General features: G+C 60.3%; 1 protein-coding gene across 1 annotated transcript; it reads left to right on the top strand.

Moving 5' to 3' along the window:
- The first annotated feature begins 82 nt into the window (after nt 1–82).
- Nucleotides 83–7258, top strand: LOC101534516 (filamin-A-like). Its single transcript, XM_004598902.4, has 15 exons — nt 83–88; nt 1909–1948; nt 2177–2350; nt 2470–2631; nt 2719–2922; nt 3024–3176; nt 3269–3391; nt 3487–3753; nt 3907–4044; nt 4247–4362; nt 4905–5037; nt 5815–5991; nt 6142–6360; nt 6443–6646; nt 6772–7258. The coding sequence occupies exons 1-15, from the start codon at nt 83–85 to the stop codon at nt 6957–6959; spliced, it is 2304 nt and encodes a 767-aa protein (XP_004598959.2). The 3' UTR covers nt 6960–7258.
- The last annotated feature ends 12781 nt before the right edge of the window (nt 7259–20039 follow it).

Below are 20039 nucleotides of genomic sequence, written 5' to 3'. Positions count from 1 at the left end.
TGAGGAGGGGGGCTTATTCCCTGACTTGCTACCAGGCATGCTGCTGACTATAGAAAGAACTGCAGTATAATAAGGGGTGGAAATGCAGGTGAGAGCGCAGACACAGCACAGTTTGCAAGTGCGCCTAGCAAGAAAGGCTGAAACGGGTTTCGGCTTCCACGAGTGTGAAGATGTCAAATGAGGCATGTTGTCTGCGCCTGGGAGGTCGCTCCTCAGCTCACACCCCACTGTTTGTGCTCTGCTTAAATATCTGCTAATCGTTATAATTTACTGGGGGTTGTTCCTAAGTGGAGGCAACAGAGATCCAGGATAGAATGACTTATGACCCCGAGCCACCTGGCTTTCTCCTGCCAGCAGTGGGTGGAGAAGCACAAAGCGCTGGCATCCCACTCCAGGAGGGCAGATGCGAGGTACAAGCCCAGTAAAGCAGTAGGGCTTTGGCACTAGGCCCTCTTGGTGTGGTCCCAAGCTGGTCTCATTTGGAACAGTGCCTGTGCAGTGCCCACACGTGCAGCATGGACTCCTGAGCTCCTCCCTGGCTATAGGCTAACCCTCAGTTTGTGACAGGGCTAGGCCTAGGCCCTGCTCCACCCGCTGCTAACCAGTTACCGTTATATCTTACCTCTCCCCCCACACTGTTGGTGATCCTAAAAATTAACATGGTTATTCTCCGCTTAAGATAAGCAAAAAAGAATTAATCATTTCTACTTTTCTTACTACTTCCAGAACCTAGCCTCTCTGGTTTGACTTACAAGCCCCTTGCTTTTGGCTTGTCCTTCAGAGCCCAGCCCCTTGCTTTGTGGACTCAGCAGAGCCGAGCCCTGGTTGGTACACAGTGGGTGGTGGGCATAGGTAGGTGGAGAAACAGACACCTAATGATTGTATCAATGCACCTGCATGTGCGCTGGCAGAACGAGCAGGATTGAGAAGGACAAAGTGGCACAATGTGTTTGAGTAGCTATTGAGAAATCATGTGAGAAGGCTGGTTCTCCCAGAATGCTTAGCCACATGGGCGTGCCGCTAGCCTAGAGCACGGTGCGGCCAGGCAGAGAGGAAGATGGAGCCTAGCAGGATAGCACGTGGGCTTGGGGTGGCGGGGTGCTTTCGCACATCTCCCACGGGAGGACATGGAGAAGGCAAAGGACAGCATGAGACGAAGGAGAGCTGTGCTTTAGGCATCTGAAGAAAAGCAGACATCACTGCCTAATTCAGAATAGGTACTGAATCCCTCGAAGGCGTGGAGGACAAGAGGGGCTGCTAAGTGTGCTTGGCAGTCAAAACAGTGTATGGCATGAGGGAAGGAAGTAGAGAGCTGGCCTCCTGTCTTCATCCATGCACGCTGCAAGGGCTCCTGATGCAGCCGTACCCGAGCGCAGGATAAGCACCCTTGACTGACCAAAGGAGTAGCTTGCCTCAACCTCCACGCGAGCAGCCTGCACTGTCCTCACCCTCTCGAGACCTGCCACAGGGCCACAGGGGCCGCTGGCCAGGCCTCTGGGAGCTTGATGGCACTTCTGCTGTCCAGCCTGCCCGAGAACTCTGCAGTTCTCAACCCTGCATGGGACCCAATTCCGAGGGCTCTACTCCTCACCAGAGCACCTGAGTGCTCCAAAAGGGAGCTAAGCTGAAAGACTGCTAGATGTTCTCCATGACACAGAAGGGGCTACAGTGACCTGACAAAAGCTCCCAAGGATTTGGGGATCCTCTAGAGTCGCTGCTTAAGCACAGATTCAATCTCCAGCTCCCTGTTCATGGGGATCTAGATTGTGCGTAGCCTACCCCCGCAGGGCTCCTAAGGTTTAGAGGCTAGAGCAGCATTAGCAATGAGCTCACCTACTATCCAGTTCCCAGTACTCTCCACCGGCAGCTGAAGGGATGCAGCCCCTAGTGGCACGGTGAGTCATAAAGCCCGCCACGTTCACTGTCAACACCAAAGACGCAGGAGAAGGTGAGCAGCAGCCGTGGTCTCCATGGTCTCCATGCCCTGGGGGTCTGGGATGTCCTTCCCCGGCTGAGGGCTGAATGTGCCAGGGGTTCCGGGGTAGGGCACCCTGTCCCTCAGCCCCTCCCCCGCCTCCCTCCCACCCGGCCCAGTGGGGCACCTCCTCAGGGCAGGCCTAGAGATATGCCCTCAACCCAAGGCACAAGACCTACCCTCTCGGGCGACTCTCCCCAGGGGGCTTGTCACTGGCCATCGAGGGTCCTTCCAAAGCGGAAATCAGCTGTACCGACAACCAGGACGGGACGTGCAGTGTCTCCTACCTGCCGGTGCTGCCTGGCGACTATAGCATCCTGGTCAAGTACAACGACCAACACATCCCAGGCAGCCCCTTCACTGCCAGGGTCACAGGTGCGTGGCCCCGGGGGCAGTGGGCAGCGGGCAGCAGCAGGCAGCCTGCTGGGTGTCTGGTCCTCCTGCGGCCAGGCCAGACGCGTAGTGACAGATGACCCGGCCCCTGCCCCTGCCAGGTGACGACTCCATGCGGATGTCCCACCTGAAGGTGGGCTCTGCAGCTGACATCCCCATCAACATCTCGGAGACAGACCTCAGCCTGCTGACAGCCACCGTGGTGCCCCCATCCGGTCGGGAGGAGCCATGTCTGCTGAAGCGGCTGCGCAACGGTCACGTGGGTATGAGGCCTAGGGGGCCGGGAAGGGAAGGCAGCTGCGGGAGGGAGACCCGCGCCCCTCCCGCTGACAGTCCTGCCCCGCGCCCAGGGATCTCGTTCGTGCCTAAGGAGACGGGGGAGCACTTGGTGCATGTGAAGAAGAATGGCCAGCACGTGGCCAGCAGCCCCATCCCAGTGGTGATCAGCCAGTCGGAGATTGGGGATGCCAGCCGTGTGCGCGTGTCTGGCCAGGGCCTTCACGAGGGCCATACCTTTGAACCTGCGGAGTTTATCATTGACACTCGAGATGCAGGTAGGTAGCGGTGGCCTGCCTGCCTGCCTGCCTGCCTGCCTGCCTGCTGCAGTGGGCAGCATGGTACTTGGCAGTGTGACACAGAGCTGGCCATCTCCCAGGCTACGGTGGACTCAGCCTCTCCATCGAGGGACCCAGCAAGGTGGATATCAACACAGAGGACCTGGAAGATGGCACGTGTAGAGTCACCTACTGCCCCACAGAGCCCGGCAACTACATAATCAACATCAAGTTTGCTGACCAGCACGTGCCCGGTTAGTGTGGTGACCACGCACCTCCTGCCCCAGCCTCGCTGCCACACCGTGTGTAACCTGCGCTGGGTATGGGCTTCACTTTCTCCCTGCAGGCAGCCCCTTCTCAGTCAAAGTGACAGGCGAGGGCCGGGTGAAAGAGAGTATCACACGCAGACGACGGGCTCCTTCGGTAGCCAACGTTGGCAGTCACTGCGACCTCAGCCTCAAGATCCCTGGTAGGGGCTGTGAGGAGCCAGGGAGTGGTTTTGAGAGGCGGTGGGGCGCAGGCCTCCTGCCTACCAGGCTATCACCGTCCCCTCCCCCCCCCCAGAAATCAGCATCCAGGACATGACAGCCCAGGTGACCAGCCCCTCGGGCAAGAGCCACGAGGCTGAGATTGTGGAAGGCGAGAACCACACATACTGCATCCGCTTTGTGCCTGCCGAGATGGGCACACACACAGTCAGTGTCAAGTACAAGGGCCAGCACGTGCCTGGGAGCCCCTTCCAGTTCACTGTGGGGCCCCTCGGGGAAGGAGGAGCCCACAAGGTCCGTGCTGGAGGCCCTGGCCTGGAGAGGGCTGAAGCTGGAGTGCCAGGTAGGCCAGCTTGCCTATGGGCACTCTTGCTCTCCTGGGTGCTTGGGGGGAGGCTGCTCTGGGCGAGGAGCCAGCCATGCCATTTGGGACCATGCTGGGAGGGCCATGGTCCCCGACAGCCAACCTCCTAGGAGAAACCACTGTCCTCCACAGCTGAATTCAGCATCTGGACCAGGGAGGCTGGTGCTGGGGGCCTGGCCATTGCTGTGGAGGGCCCAAGCAAGGCTGAGATCTCCTTCGAGGACCGCAAGGATGGCTCGTGCGGTGTGGCCTATGTGGTCCAGGAGCCAGGTACAGGGGGCCAAGCTGGGGCTGGAGGAGGAGAGGCCCCAGTGGGAGTTGGCTCCGTACACCCACCCGCACCCCTTGGCCTGCAGACACCACCCCCACCCTCTGCCTCGAGGTCCCAGAACCTGGGCTAAGCCTTGGGATGGCATAAGATGATTCACTGCTGCCGTGGCCCAGGGTAGCCTCGTGCTCTCTTCCTGCCCAGGTGACTACGAGGTGTCAGTGAAGTTCAACGAGGAGCACATACCCGACAGTCCTTTCGTGGTGCCTGTGGCTTCTCCGTCCGGCGATGCCCGCCGCCTTACTGTTTCTAGTCTTCAGGTGAGGCACTGAGAGAAACTGTCCACCTGGGGCTCCTGGGCCCGGCCAGACCAGAGGCACTACGAAGCGCAGGCCGTGGCCCTGTGTCGGGTAACTCACCCGGCCCAGCTCTGGGCACCGGGCCCCTGCTCTGGCCGGGTACAGCCCGTGCTTGGGGTTGGCAGGAAGCACCCTGCCCACCGCGTGGAGTTTTTCTCGTGTCTCAGGTCTAAAGGCTTTGAACAGGAGCCTGTGCCCCTTGAGCACCAGGGCTGAGGTTTAAAGAGGGACAGCCTGCCAGGGCTGCAGGGCCACCCTCCCTTCCTGCTGCCTGGGGCTGTGTGACTGTAGAATTGTGGGGTGGGGGGGTAGGGGACGGGGAGAAGGGAGAGGGCGTATGCCTGTCACTTGCTGTCCCTAGCAAATCAGTGGCTCTCCCTCTTTAAACCAAGTTGGACGCCAGCTGGGTAAGTGTGCGCTCGTGGGGCCTCCTGACTCAGGCCCTGCCCTCCTTCCTCCCTTGCTCCTGCCACCCCACCTAACCTCATCTGCTGTGCTTCCAGGAGTCAGGGCTAAAGGTCAACCAGCCAGCCTCTTTTGCAGTCAGCCTGAATGGGGCCAAGGGGGCGATTGATGCCAAGGTGCACAGCCCCTCGGGAGCCCTGGAGGAGTGCTATGTCACAGAGATTGACCAAGGTGAGGCCCTGTCCCTGCCCAGCCACCCACCTGCCCAGGGCCCTCGGGCGCAGCAGGCTTCCCCAAAGCCTGTCCAGCCAGCTGGAAGCAGGCTGAGAACACAAGGAAGGTACAGACTTTTCCATCAGCAGCCAAGACGGGGCCCCGATGTCTGCCTGGGCGCTCTCAACCAGGCAAACCCTCCTTGACTCGTAGCCCAAGCCCTCGGGCATCTGGCTTGCCGAGTGTGGCCACTAGGAAGAAGGCTTTGGCAGAGCAATGCAGTTTGTCTGCAGAGGGAGAACCCTCAAGTCTAGCCACGGGCTGCCCGGATCTTTGGCCAAGTGCATGGCGCCTGCAGTAGACTCGCTCGCCCGCATCAGTGTCACCACCTAGTCCCGCCCCTTCCTGGCTGTGTGGCTCGAAGCAAGTTCGGCCTGTGCAAGAGCCCTGGTTCACGGGCAGGGGTCATGGCACTTACGGTACCTCTTCGAATGCAAACAGGCGAGGCGGGTGTTGTGCTCACAAAAGAGTTGGGTGCCGATGAGTCTCGATGGCGGGCTGCTTGGGCGTCTAAAGCTTCCGCCCTCAGCCTTCTGCGGGTGTGTGGGCATCCAACATGGCCCTAGAAGAAGCAGAGGGGTCCCAGGTTGGGGCTGGGGGAGAGGATCTTGCTTGGGTCATTCTGGCCAGTGAGGGAAACCCCAGAAGGCCGAGACTGAGGCTGTCCTTTTGAGTGGCTACCTGCTGGTTACCCAGTGAGCCCCCAGGCCCACAGCATGCCCTTCTACTCCTCAGATAAGTATGCTGTGCGCTTCATCCCACGCGAGAATGGCATCTACTTGATTGATGTCAAGTTCAACGGCACCCACATCCCTGGAAGCCCCTTCAAGATCCGAGTTGGGGAGCCTGGGCACGGAGGGGACCCAGGCATGGTGTCCGCCTACGGAGCAGGCCTGGAAGGCGGCATTACAGGTGGGTCGGCAGGTACAGCTTTGTGCGTGGCCGAGTCGGCCATGGCCAAGCTCTTGGCCACAACAGGAGGCGTGTGGCTTCCACGCACCTGTACTGGGTGGCTGGGCGTCGGGGCTCCAGGAAACCCTGCCTGACCTCCCCTGTTCCCAGGGAGCCCAGCTGAATTTATCGTGAACACAACCAATGCGGGAGCCGGCGCCCTTTCGGTGACGATCGATGGCCCCTCCAAGGTGAAGATGGATTGCCAGGAGTGCCCCGAGGGCTACCGCGTCACTTACACTCCCATGGCACCCGGCAGCTACCTCATCTCCATCAAGTATGGTGGGCCCTACCACATTGGGGGCAGCCCCTTTAAGGCCAAAGTCACAGGTGAGCCTATGGCCAGGCTTCTGGTGCCCACCCGATGCCTGGTACTCCTCCCCGTCTCAGCCCAAGCCACTGTGCCCCACAGGCCCTCGGCTCGTCAGCAACCACAGCCTCCATGAGACGTCCTCGGTGTTTGTGGACTCCCTGAGCAAGGCTGCTGCTGCCACCCAGCATGGCGTGCCAGGCCCGGGTCCTGCCGATGCCAGCAAAGTGGTGGCCAAGGGCCTGGGGCTGAGCAAGGCCTACGTGGGCCAGAAGAGCAGCTTCACGGTGGATTGCAGCAAAGCAGGTGGGCAGCTGCCATCTGTACCCCCAAGGAAAGGGTGGAGCTGGGGGTCGGGAAGCTGGAGTGGCCTCAACAGCTGGGGCACAGGGCAGGGACGGAGCCTGTGACTGAGGCCCATCCTCCCTCAGGCAACAGCATGCTGCTGGTGGGGGTTCACGGCCCAAGGACACCCTGTGAAGAGATCCTGGTGAAGCATGTGGGCAGCAGGCTCTACAGCGTCTCCTACCTGCTCAAGGACAAAGGGGAGTACACGCTGGTGGTCAAGTGGGGTGACGAGCACATCCCGGGTAGCCCTTACCGTGTCCTGGTGCCCTGAGCTCGGTGCCGCCATTCCTGGCCAGCAGCTGCCCTGACGAGAAGTGTCCCCCACGCCTGCTCTCCTCTGCCCTCTGGCCTGGCCTGGCCACCCCAACCCATCACTGCAGTCGCCCCTGCCCCGTGCTGCGCTCACCTGCCTCTCATGACTGGCCTCTTGGCTTCACTTGTGCAGAGGGAGCCGGTCGGTGGCGCTGCTTGTCTTCTTTGGTTCTGGGAGGGGAAGAAGTAGGGGTCCTGTCCTTGACCACCCACTAGTTTTCTTCTCCAGCCAAGAGGAATAAAATTTTGCTTCCATTCTCCTGTGGGTGGCTGTGGCTTTCTTGGGCCAGGGGCTGGGCAGGAGGGTCTGGGGCAAGCCCAGTAAGGCACAAGGGCACCAGCAGCCTGAACTGTGAGCCTGGCACAGGCTACTGGGTCTCCGTGTGGCCCTGCTGCTGGTGCCCAGGACCTCCTGCAGCAGCACACCCCACCTGCAAGTGCCTCCTCTCCCCCACTGACTCAGACCCTGCAGAGAGAGGGGTTGGAGTGCTCCCAGGAAGAGGCCCAGGCAGAGGGTAGGCGGCAGGAGGCCCAGACTAGGGCAGTCAGGAAAGGGCACAGTCAGGAAGGCTCCCTGCCTGGGATGCAGACTTGGGGCCCTCTAAGCAGTCCTTCAGAGCACAGCAGGCCAAGCTGGGGTCCTTGGCCAGACCTGGCCTGCATGGTCAGTCCTGGAGCCCCTGCCACAAGTGCTGGGTTGTAGGGCTCAGGGCCCCTCTGTGAACAAAGGCAAAGAGGGGGTGGGCTCAAGCCCCTCCCCAGTCCATTCTTGGGGAGCTTGGTGCCCCAGACCTGGGTGTCTCCTGGGTCTTGCTCTCCCTCCCCAGGCAGGCCTTGCCCTCCCTCACACCCTCCCTCCCCAGGCAGGCCTTGCCCTCCCTCACACCCTCCCTCCCCAGGCAGGCCTTGCCACAACTCCATCCCTGCCCCTTGCCCAGAAGGGTCTTGCCCTCCCTCCCTCCCCCTCTTCCCAGACCTTGATACCACTTCCTCCTTCCATTCCGGTACTGGGCTGGGCCCGTTGCTCAGCAGTCCTCCTCTGCTCCAGCCGTGGGCCCCACATCGGTTGGTGTAGGCCAGCTCCTGCTCCAGACGTCGAATGCCCGCTTCCTGCAGGCGAGAGCCAGGGACAAGGGCAGCCCTCGGGCCAGCCCCTCCATCAGCTGCCCTGCCCCCTCACCCACTGGCCATGCCCCTGTGGCCTTGGGGGTCAGGGACATAGTGCAGAGGACAGAGGACCGGGCAATGGACACGTGTCCATTGCCCCCCAAGTCTCTGTGAGGGCTGCCCGCCTAACCTGAGAGTCCCTGTGTGGTGAGGAAAGAGCCGCACACACCACAGGGGCCCTCTCATGCCTCGCACCCAGGGCTGAGCTGCTGCCTCAGCCTTGGGGTGGCCTGTCCCAGGAAGACCTTGGGGACGGGCAGGCAGAACACAGCGCTGGACCCAGCCTGCCACCACACCATATGCCCAGCTACTGTTCTGCTGCTGCAGAAGGCACATTCCAGAAGTCTCCAGAGGCTTCCCAGCTGGAGACGGGGTGGGGGCAGCAGAGCCAGATCTAAAGGGCTACCGAGGCATTGCCTTCTCCTCTCCTGCTATCATGCACCTGGGGGTGCAGCATGCGCCCAGTGCCTCCTGTCCGCTCCTTCTGCCAGTCCCACCAAAGAGGACTTCTGTCCCACACCTTCCCTGGCAGGACCCTCCTATGACCCCCTCCTGGCGCAGGGGTCTCAGAGCTGAGCCTGGGGAAGTGGGTGCTCCTGTCTCCCTCTCCATAACGTCCAGCCACCCCGAGACCCCAAGGGGCAATGAGGGCAGGAGATGTTGAAGTGGCCAGGGGACAGTGGGAGGAGCGGAGCTGAGGCAGCCCCGGGGAACTCGGGCAGAAGAAGCTCCAGGCCAACCGGGGCATGGGCTGGGAGGCTGGGCACTGCGCTGGCCAGGTGCCTGCAGGACCGGCGGGTGGGACCCTGCAGAAAGAGCTGCACTGAAGGGGGATCCCCGCCCCGCACATCCCCCGCTAGGGCTGTCAGCCTCCCTCCCCCCAGGAGGACAGCCCAGGAGGATCCACAAGGCTGGTGGAGGAGGCAGGGCAGGTTTGGACTGTGTCTCCTCAGCCAGGGTCATGCTGGCCACGGAGCCCAGAGCGGCCAGGGTGGGGGCTCAATCCCTCAGCCCTTGGAGCATCAACAGGTGCTAAACTTGAGGGCAGACCTGCACCCAGGACTTGCGAGGTCCGGCTACATCTCACCCACTAAGGGCAGGGAGAGGACAGGATGTCCCCAAGTCCCCAAAGTGGGAGTGCCCTCCCCCACCCCACCCCACCTCCCTAAAAAAACCTGGCCTGAGTCCAGGGACCAGAGCAAGCAGTAGTGCCCAGGCACGCTTTCATCTTTCATGACACCTGCCAGTGGTCTGCACATACCCCAACCTCCTGGAACTCACAGCCCCTTCCTCCTGACCTCTGGGTGCTAGATGACCCAGGAAGGAGAGGGGAGCATTAAGCTCCTAAGCTGGAGGTCCCATGCATCCCCCGGGGAAGCAGCCCCAGCAACTGCAACTGCCTTGGGAATGGGGGCCATGGTCCCTCGGGCACCAGTGGGGAGCTTGGCACAGGCGGACCTGGGCTCCACCAGAATTCCCAGGACACAGGCTGCCACCTTCACTTGCCCTCGGGGTAGAACACTGACCAGCCCCCCCGCCCCCAGCTGACTGCACTGCTGGGGAAGGCCGAGAGTGTGCAGCAAGGGCCCGGCCTACCCCTGGGGGAAGCCTGATGAAGCCGGCGAGTACAGGGACGGTCGCTGCAGTCAGGGTGGGCAGGCGGGGCAGACCAGCCTGTGCCACGTGTGGAGCAAGTCACTTGGACACCGTTGAGGCAGGGCAAAGCAGGCCCTCCTTGCGTTTCCTCCCTCACTGGACGCAGGCTGAGCACACTCAGCGAGAGAGGCAGAAAGGACTGGGAGCAGTCACCCCAGGGCACAGACCCTGCCCAGCCTGCACGGGTGCGCGGGATCCCAGGGCTCTTGGGTCCAGACACACAGGTGCTGGGCCATGCCCTCATGGGGCTACAGGGAAGCCCCAGCGGCCTGTGCTCCAAGAGGTGTGGGGCAGCTTGGAAGGTGCCAACGGCCACACCAAGGACCTTGGCATGGCCCAGCACCCGGAGCCGAGCGTCCCCACACCTGCACCCACAGCAGCCGTATGCCATCTTGAAGATCTTCACTAGGAAGCGATCTCCAGTCCCGGCCAGGAGTGAGGCCACCTACAGGAAGGAGACACAAATGTGCTCCTCCGGACACAGTGGGGCACTCCTGGCATCCACTGGGTCCTCTGTGGGCACACCCACCCCAGATTGCCCCCTGCCACAGCCCAGGCCCAGCTACCTGACGGCACACTGCTGAGAGCAGCTTGTCCGCTGTGCAGAGACACAGCCCCCACCCCTGCCAGCCAGGCTGCCCCACGCTTCAGGGCAGTACCCGATGCTGCCTAGGCTGCCGTGGGGACGAGCCAGGGCCGGGCCCTGTTCTGAGGGCCACCCAGAACCCTCGGGTGCTGGCTCAGATTCAGGCAAGTGTCGCAGAGCATGGGATGCAGGCTAGGGGAACTGGCAGAGCCTCTGGGCCCCGCCGTCTTTCCTGCGTGTGCAATCTGTGCTTGGCCGTGCAACACCTCGAAGGTCAGAGAGCCACTCAGCGATCCAGGCCAAGGCTGGACCGGGTCCCAGAGAGGGACACGACCTACCCTGACACCGCCCTCATTCCTGAAGCGGAGCTACTTGCAAGATGGAGTGGATGCAGGGGTTCCAAGGCAGAGCAGCCCTTTTAGCCTTCTCGGGATGGAGGCAGCCAGCACAGGGCCCCCTCCTGACCGTGAATGAGTGAGTGTGTGTGTCAGTGTGTGTGAGAGCGAGAGTGCTGCCCCCTCACGTGGTCCTGTGTGTGTGTGACTGTACGTGTGTGCACACTCCTCTCAGGCTCCTCCCAGGGTCACCTGTGATGCTGAGACAAGGCAGCCTGCAGGGAGGGTGTCACCTAGGAGGCGAGCAGAGGGACAGGCAGCTGGGCCTTGGGGCTCCCTCCTGCTCTGGGGAGCCCCTTTTGCCTGAGAGGAACAATCAAATCCTCCTGCCACAGGCACACGGCCAGCCAGGAGCAGAGCGGCCCGCCAAGGGCAGGGCTACTCCGCAGGACCCTGGTGCTCCAAGCCTCCACCTCGCTGGTGGGACCGGGGACGCGGCCCCAGGAGTGGGTGGGCATGGCCTCCAAGGGGGAAGGCCCCTGTGCAGGAGCGGGCAGGACAGGGAGCCTCACAACAAGCCAGGAGCCCTCAGGAAAAGCCTGCGTGTGCTGATGACACGAGAGGCCAACCGTCTGCCTGACCATCGCAGGCCCCTGAAGCACAGTGACTGTGCTGGAGCACAGGAGCAGCAGCCTGGGACCCAGGACTCGGTGCCTTTCCCACAGCGCACGGTGACATGTCAGCAAGGACAAGCCCAGGGACAGGGACAGCACAAGGGCCCCACGTAGCCTTGGGCACTTGCAGCGGTGGGGGTGCAAGTGTGTGGGGAGACTCTGGGCCCCTGAGGCCTGAGATCTGGGGTTCCCCCAAGAACAGGTCGCCATGAGGCCCAACAGGGATCAGGGCACATCAGCCCCTCCCAGGGCTGCCTGGTGATGCCCCTGGGCAGGCGCTGGCATGCTCTCCCGGGAGAGCACCCTAGACTCCCGGCCTGCGGGTTTGGAGGAGGAACCTCCTGGAGCTGCCCCACCCGCAGGGCCGGCGCAGGACAGGGCACCCACTGCCCAGGACCTACCTCCCCGGGGCCGCCCAAACCAGGAAGAGCAAGAGCCCCAGCTGACGCCTCCCGGGGCCGGGACACCTACGTGCTTGAGGGGGGGCGGGTGGAGGGCCACACCCTCGGGTGAGGGGCACCGGAGAACTGCTGCGTCCCTTGTCGGGAAGCGCCCAGAGCCCCGACAGAGGGCAAGGGCCTCAGTTGTGCCCCTTCCTGGGGTGCTGCCCGGGCAGGCAGCGGGAGGAGCGGTGCAGGGTTCCTCCCCCCCAGAACCGGCCGGGCCACGCCCTGGGGCACACAGGCAGGGCCAGGAGGGAGCGCCGGGACAGGTGGGGGCCAAGTGAAGCCGCAGGGGCCGGCGCTCGCGCCAGGGGCGAGGGCAAGTGTGGATCGACAGGGTGACGCCGCGCTCCTTGCGCCACTCCGGGTGTAGGGTCCCCCTTTCCGCAATTCTAGCTTTGACGGCGGGGAGTGAATGGTTGCCTGCGGCGATGAGACCCTAGCGCTGCTCCCGGTTGTCCTCGCCGATTGCTGCTTAGCCAGGTGAGGCAGGCACTCTAGGATTATCGGGAAGCAGGGAGAGCACGCTTTTCCTGCAGCGTCGCCCGGGAGGCGGTGCTGTAGCTGAGCTGCCGCTCGATCCGCCTAAGCTGCAGCGCCTGCAGCCTTGCGGTGCCTCTTTCGTGAGCCCGCCCCCTTCCGGCCTGCCTGGGCAATAAGGACGCTCCGCTCGCGGGGCCGCTTCTCGAGCCTGACGGACGTGTCTTCTGCCCAATGAGACGCTCCTCGCCGCGTGACGGCTCCACGCGCTGGCTGGTCCCCGAGGAGACAACCGGTTCTGGGCTAGCGGCCGCCTGCGACACTTGGTGGGCGCGCCGAGCATTGTGGCGCTGCTTGGGGTGTGGCCCCATTGGTAGGGCAGCCCGAGCGTGGCAGGAAGCCGCCTAGTCGCCTCCAGCGTGCGAGGTGGCCCCTGCGGCGACTCCCGGCGCTTCGCCCGGTTGCCGCGGTGCTTCCACGGTGTTTCGCGGCTGCCTGTGGGGCGGCGTCCAGTGCCCAGCAACTGTCCCCTGTCCCCCAGCCGCTGTGCACACTACACCTGCGCTGTCCTCGTCGCTCCCAGGAGACTCCCCTGCTGGCCCAAGGCAGCGTGCTGGCACCTGTGTCCATGGCCCCGTGACTCAGTGGTTGTCGGCAGCGTGTCACACGGGACAGAAGGCGGTTAGCATCTGTCACCTGGAGTGGGCGTCCCTCCACGCAGCCCATCGCCCTCCAAGGCCGCCCCACCTGTCCCCTGGCAGTATCCCCATTGGGGGGGTGGCTGGAGCCCCCAGTTGTCTAGCTTACAGCGGCTGTGTCGGGGGTCCCACAGTCCTGCTACCCCGGTGGGCAGTGGTGCAGAGCTGAAGCAGCAGCTGCCAGACCACGACCCCCTCCAGAGTGGCTGAGCCAGAGCACGTCGCCCCCCTGCTGGCCTTTAAGTGGCCCATAAGCCTGGCACCCCATGCCACCAGGCCTCTCTGCTCTCTGCAAGAGGCAGCAAATGAAGGCCCCACTGCTTGGGGCACAGCTGCACCCCGCTGGAGTCCTGAGGGCATACCCCAGGCTTCTCGACTCTTGTGGGCGTTGAGGATGAGAACTGGCAGATGCAAGGGTCTGTCTCCCCTGTGGCTGTCGCAGCCCTTTCAGAAAAACCAGTGCACAGAAATTCACCAGGTTGACATTGGGCAACACCTGTGGGAGCAGGCATCAGCATTGTTCTTCACGGGGTGCGGGAGGCCTGGCGGCGCACACTTTTTGTTGTGGGTGACCTTCTGCGCAGCAAGCCGTGCCCACCATCCCCATGTCAGCGCACCAGCGTCTAGCAGATGCTGTTCTCCCACAGTGGGCACCCAAGGCCCCAGGGTGCTGCTAGTTAGTCAAGGGCTGTGGGGGCAGGGCTTCAGCGTGGCTGCTCTCATACCCAGAGCCTGTGTCCAGGTGCAGGGCCTTTCTGTTGGCATTGTCTGGGCAGAGGCAAGGCAGCAAGCATGTGCGAGCCTCTTGCTGCGTCACATGTCATTCCAGGCATGTATACCTCAGTGGCAAGCCACAGGTACCTGCAGACCCAGTGGCGGAGCACGGGTGGGGCCGGGGCCAGGCACAGCAGCATGCCGTGCTTAGCTGCCTGGGCACCGCCTGGCTCTTGAACCCTCAGCGATGAGCAGGTGCCCATGAGCTCTGCCCCTACTCCGGGGACTGGTGCAGAGCTCCATGCAGGCAGAAAAGCAGCCAGGGTGATGCCTGCCTCCAGGCACCCACATGTCCTAGGAGACCCGGGATCACCCTGCTCTTGCCAGCAGAGGTTGCCTTCCACTGGCAGGCCACCAAGAGCGCTTCTGTCTCTGTGGACCCCCTGTAGGGTTGCCTCTCTAGCGGACCCCTGCTGCTGGGGTCATGGCACAGAGAAACTCCACCCACCCCACCCTCCATAACAGGCAGGACACTCTGCCCTCCCCACTCCCCTTCCCTGTGTGCTGTAGGGGATGCCTTACCTTTATGAGAGTAGCAACCGGCATGGACCCCCAGGAGGTGGCTGCAAGGGCAGGACTGACTCCATCGTTTGCCTCAGCCCCAGAGCGCTGATGATGAGTGGGGCCCAGGGGAGTTTCCCAGTGCCAGGGGCTCCTCCGAGAGCTGCTCCCAACTACCCCATTCCAATTGGGCCGCAGCCCCAGGACACTGGTGCAGATGTCAGCCTGGGAGGGCATTCCAGGGGAGCACTGCGGGGAAGGGTGTACAGAGCCGCAAGCTGGCTCATGGCTATGGGTGCGGCAGGTGCTCGAGGAAGTCGGGTTCCTGGGTCTACCCCTTCCTGGCTCTTCTCCCCTGTCTGCTACCACTCGCTCCCTACCCAGTTCTCCAGTGGGCGGTATAATGGGCAAGGGTTCCCAGCACAGTCTGGCCCGCTAATCCCAGGCATCCCACCATGACAGGCAGATGGGAAGCAGGGTGAACTAAGACCTGCCATTCTCCCTCTCTGTTCTTCCCTCATCTCTGAATTACCACGAGATCCCAGAGCGCTTGCCACGGACATCCGTTTGCTCTCCAACAGCTGGCATTAGCTGATGTCAAGTTCCTCCGCCTCCACTCACCTCCTCCTTTGTGGAGATATGAAGGAAGGACTTACGAGAACATAGAGGACCCGGCGCAGTAGTTTAGTGCCGAAAGTCCTCCCCTTGGATGCGCCGGGATGCTATATGGGCGCTGGTTTGTGTCCTGGAGGCCCCGCTTCCCATCCAGCTCCCTGCCTGTGGCCTGGGAAAGCAGTGGAGGACAAAGCCTTGGGACCCTGCACCCATGTAGGAGACCCAGAAAAGGCTCTTGGCTTCGAAGTCCAGCTCAGCTCTGGCCATTGTGGACACTTGGGGAGTGAATCAGGAAATGGAAGATCTTCCCGTCTGTGTCTCCTCCTCTGTATATTTGACTTTCCAATAAAAAAAAAAATCCTTAAGAAAAAAAAAAGAAAAAACAAAATGTGGAAACCTTTGCAGTGTTGAGCAAAAAACAGACAGAAGAGGAAAGCAGCATATTCCTGTGGCCAGTATGGTGGCTCCACAGGCTAATCCCCTACCTGCAAGTGCTAGCATCCCATGTGGTCATTGGCTTATGTCCTGGCTGCTCCACTTCCCATCCAGCTCCCTGCCTGTGGCCTGGGAAAGCAGTGGAGGACGGCCTAAAGCCTCAAGACCCTGCACCCACGTGGGAGACCTGGAAGAGGCTCCTGGCTTTGGATTGGTTCAGCTCCAGCTGTTGCGGCTGCTTGGAGAGTCAACCAGCAGATGGAGGATCTTTCTTTGTTTCTCCTTCTCTGTGCACATCTGTCTTTCCAGGAGAAATAAATACATCTTAAACTAAAAAACAGCAGATGCACTGCATGAATCATCTCAGCAGATGTAGGGAACAGCAAATAGATGCCACCAAAGAGAGAATTTGTGGCCTGGAGGATGGTGCCAGGGAAGTTTGCCCTGTCCTGTTCTTCCTGTAGGCTGCCACCGTTTCCTCCTCCTTTCCCAAGCACCAGCAGACCCCGTCTCCAATATCTGAGCCCTGTGTCCTCAGTGTCCCTTATGCTGTCTCCTGGCTTCTGGCACCCCACCTCTTTCTGTCCCCAGTGCTCACCACTCTGGGGTGGCAGCTTCTTCCTGTATTCTTCCTTTCTGACTGTTCAGCCCTGGAACCACCCCCTGACGACCATCCCCTTATTTTCAGGTGCCTCTGCTCTGGTACTTTGTGGGAGTTTTCTCAGCTGCTGGCCGTCCCCAGACTCACACAGCACTGGTCTTTGGTGATGACCCAGAACAGACCTCCACGGCCTGCCTCAGCACTTTCCTAAGCGGCTGTGACCCTTGGTTGGCTGACACGATGGGCTGAGTGACCCAAGCGCCTGGGTAGCTCAACTCTGCGGCCCTGGTAGTCCCAAAGCCTAGGAGGATTGGGCTGTGGGATGAGTCCTCTGGCTACATCCGGGAAGGGACGAGGATCTCAGATTCCTGGGCTCTCTGCTCTGTTCATGTGAGAGGACCAGGGGCCTCCCAGCACCGTCTCACTGATCCTCTCACGGCTCTTGCCCACAGGGCTGATTCTGACCTCCGCATGCACAGTTCAACTATGCAGGTGAGAGTCCCCAGTGTGTTGGATTCCCAGAACTGCCACATGTGTCATGGGAAATGCAGGCAGGCAGTGGCTGGCGAGCGGTGGCCCCTTCCACCTGGAACTGGGGCATCTTGTTAGTCTCAGTAGACATTAGGACTCAGGTCCACAGATGAACACATCCCCGAGGCCCTAAGGCCTGGAGTGTTGCGGGACCTGGCCTGCCCTTTGAGCCACCTACTGATTTGTCTGTGACAGTGGCCATGGTCAGCAGTCCTCTTCAACTTCCCTTGCCAGTGCAAATGACTTAACCTCCAGAGACTGGAGGACCAGGGCTGTGTTGCTGGAAATGTCTGTCATCAGCTTACCTAGGCAGGAGCCTGGCAAAGGGTCATTCATTACACCTGACACTCTTGGAACCTGCCTCCTGTCACTATGGGCCCATTCTTACTGTGCGCCACTATTTATGGGAGTTACACGCAGTCAATGGGAGATAGGGAATAGCTCATGCAATGCCTATACTGTCAGGTACACAGCTGGGTTCTTGGTCTGCCAATCTTCCTCAGCGCCTCACACAATCACATCCTGGATCCTTCCGGTTCCTTCGCGCATCGGAGCATCACCGCAGGAGGGCTAGGTAAGCCCGTGGAGAGGCAGAGAGCCAGTCCTGAAGGCCATGTCTACTCGGGTTATGTGTGGTGCATGTGCCATGTTGGGAGAGCTATGCCTACAGCCTTCACTCACTTTCAAACCCTCTTCTGAATCAGACTTTCCTGCTTTCCAGCCCCTTTGGGGGTTTAGGCAGTCAGGGGTGTACTTCCATCTCCCCTTCTTTACCCAATGCCGGCGTCCTTTTGCTCAGGCCGTACCTCAGTTTTCTACTGCCAGTCACCTCTGGCTTTGGAGCAGTGTCTGCGATGCAGAACCTGATAGGTTTCCCTGGCAACAGCGAGCAGAGAACAGAAGTTCGCGAAGTTCCCAAGGTGAGCTGCACCCCTGGCCTACGATTCCTGCCTCAGCCTCCGACCCTGGGGCTCTGGTGACGCTGATTGGCTAGGGTTAAGTGAGTGACGTGACAAAACCCAATGACGTTCCCTGAGCCGCAGACCACTTGCCAATAGGCAGGAGCTGCGGGCGGGAGGGGCACAGCGCGCAAGGTGGCAGGGAGGGTGGGCGCGTGCGGTCAGTTCGAGGCAGTTTGACATGGTGGGTAGAGGGCGTCCCAAGAGGGGACAGGAGGTTCGGGGTTGAGGTGGCAAGAGAGTAGCCAAGGGCTGCAGCAGAGTGGGAGGGTAGTACTGGAGAGGAAGGGCGGGTTGGGTCATCAACTTCAATCCAACCAATCCCAAAGGCGCTGGTAAGGAAGGAGGCGCAGCTGACGCGGTTGGGCCACTGGGGAACAGTGGAGGGTGTACCTAGGAGTAGTTCACCAGGCAGGTCAGGCTGAAATGGGGACATTTCCATGGCACTTCATTTAAAACTTTTATTGGAAAGGCAGATTTACAGAGGACAGAAAGATGTTCTGCCTGCTCGTTCACTCCCCAAGTGGCCACGATGGCTGGAGTTCAGCCCACTAGGAGCCAGGAGCCTCTTCCAGGTCTCCCACGCGGGTGCAGGGTCCCAAGGCTTTGGGCCGTCCTCCACTGCTTTCCCAGGCCACAAGCAGGGAGCTGGATGGGAAGCTGAGCTGCTGGGGTTAGAACCAGCGTCCATATGGGATGCTGGCGCGTTCAAGGTAAGGACTTTAGCCACTAGGCTATCGCGCCAGGCCGAAGATTTATTTATTTTTATTGGAAAGTCTGATTTACAGAGAGAAAAACCTTCCATCTGCTGGTTCACTCCCCAAGTGGCTGCAATGGCTGGAGCTGAGCCAATCCAAAACCAGGAACCAGGAGCTTCTTCTGGGTCTCCCATGCGGGTACAGGGTCCCAAGGCCTTGGGCCGTCCTCGACTGCTTTCCCAGGCCACAAGCAGGGAGCTGGATGGGAAGTGGAGCAGCTGGGATCCCAGCACGTGCAAGGCGAGGGTTTTAGTCACTAGGCTTTTGCACGAGGCCCATTTCCATGGCACTTTAAAGATCCTGTCTGCAGCTCTTTTAGGCATTGCACACTGCATTAGCACCATCATCTCCTTGTCCTGATGGAAGCACTGAGGCTGAAAGCTTATTTGGCTCCCCAAGGACCTGAAGCCAACAACTTGCAGGTTTGGGGATTAAAGGCAGGCATCAGGCAACACAGATACTGCTAGGTTCCCAGCGGGAGGCTTAGCAGTAAGCAGATTAGAACTTAGAGGTGAGACTGGCTCTCAAGGACAGGGTCCACCAGTTCCTCCAGAGTGTTCTTGGCCTTTATTGCCAGGTGCCTGCACGCTCAAGGAACACTGAGACCTGGCTCAGCGGTCCCACACATTTCTAAGTAGGATGCCTTTTCCTTCGCCTAAACCCAATGCCTTGGCTCCTAAGCTCCAGCCAGGCCCAGCTGCCTCCTTCACTCCCTTTTTTGCATGGCCATGGCCACCAGGCCCCTTACTGCAAATCCATTCTACTTCTGCCCAGCACTTTCTAGAGAACTGGTACCAAACTTTTGGACTTTCTTGCCCCAAATCACATTTTTAAAAGATTTATTTATTTATATTACAAAGTCAGATATACAGAGAGGAGGAGAGACAGAGAGGAAGATCTTCCATCCGATGATTCACTCCCCAAGAGACCACAACGGCTGGTACTACACTGGTCTGAAGCCAGGAACCAGGAACCTCTTCCGGGTCTCCCACGCGGGTGCAGGGTCCCAAAGCTTTGGGCCGTCCTCGACTGCTTTCCCAGGCCACAAGCAGGGAGCTGGATGGGAAGTGGAGCTGCTGGGATTAGAACCGGCGCCCATATGGGATCCTGGCGCATTCAACGTGAGGACTTTAGCTGCTAGGCCACGGCGCCGGGTCCCCAAATTGCATTTTAATTATGGGTACTTCAGTTAGGTTGTCAGAAGACATTTGTGTAACCGATCTTCGTTGCAGATGCCAAATCTGACACTTTCCATTTGCATCCAAGGAATCATGGTCACCCATCCTTTGGTTAGTAAGTGCTTACCTTGTCCTGTGTGGTTTCCAGACGGCACAGCATCTGCGCAGTGGCTGACTCGCTGTGTGCAGCTTACACACAACCACCTCACACAGACTGGTCAAAACTACCCTGTGACCTAGCAACCCCAGCCCTGGCCATACACATGGACCACAAAGGGAAGCTCTGCATTTCACGGCAGCCTGTATATATGACCGCTCAGAACAGTACAATTTAACAACAGACAAGAAGTGGCAACAACATAAATGCCCATCAGCTGATGGTGTGAATGACAGATGCAATGTGGTCTAGGCACATACTGGAGCATTATGCAGCTCGAGAGAAGTGCAGCAGACAGCAGGCTATATGGATTATGCGAAGTGAAAGAGGCCAGACACTCTGTTTGATTCCATTCATAAGAAATATTCACGCTAGATCAGTCCATCTAAACAGAAAAGCCGGTTAGTGATTGCCAGCGGCTGGGAGGGGAACTGGGATGACACCATGGCTTCAAGGTACTCATTTTGGGGCTGATAAAAATGTTCTAAATT

This window comes from Ochotona princeps, chromosome X, assembly GCF_030435755.1.
Source record: "Ochotona princeps isolate mOchPri1 chromosome X, mOchPri1.hap1, whole genome shotgun sequence".
In the NCBI taxonomy this organism is placed as follows: domain Eukaryota; kingdom Metazoa; phylum Chordata; class Mammalia; order Lagomorpha; family Ochotonidae; genus Ochotona; species Ochotona princeps.
This window is presented reverse-complemented; position numbering and strand designations above follow the sequence as displayed.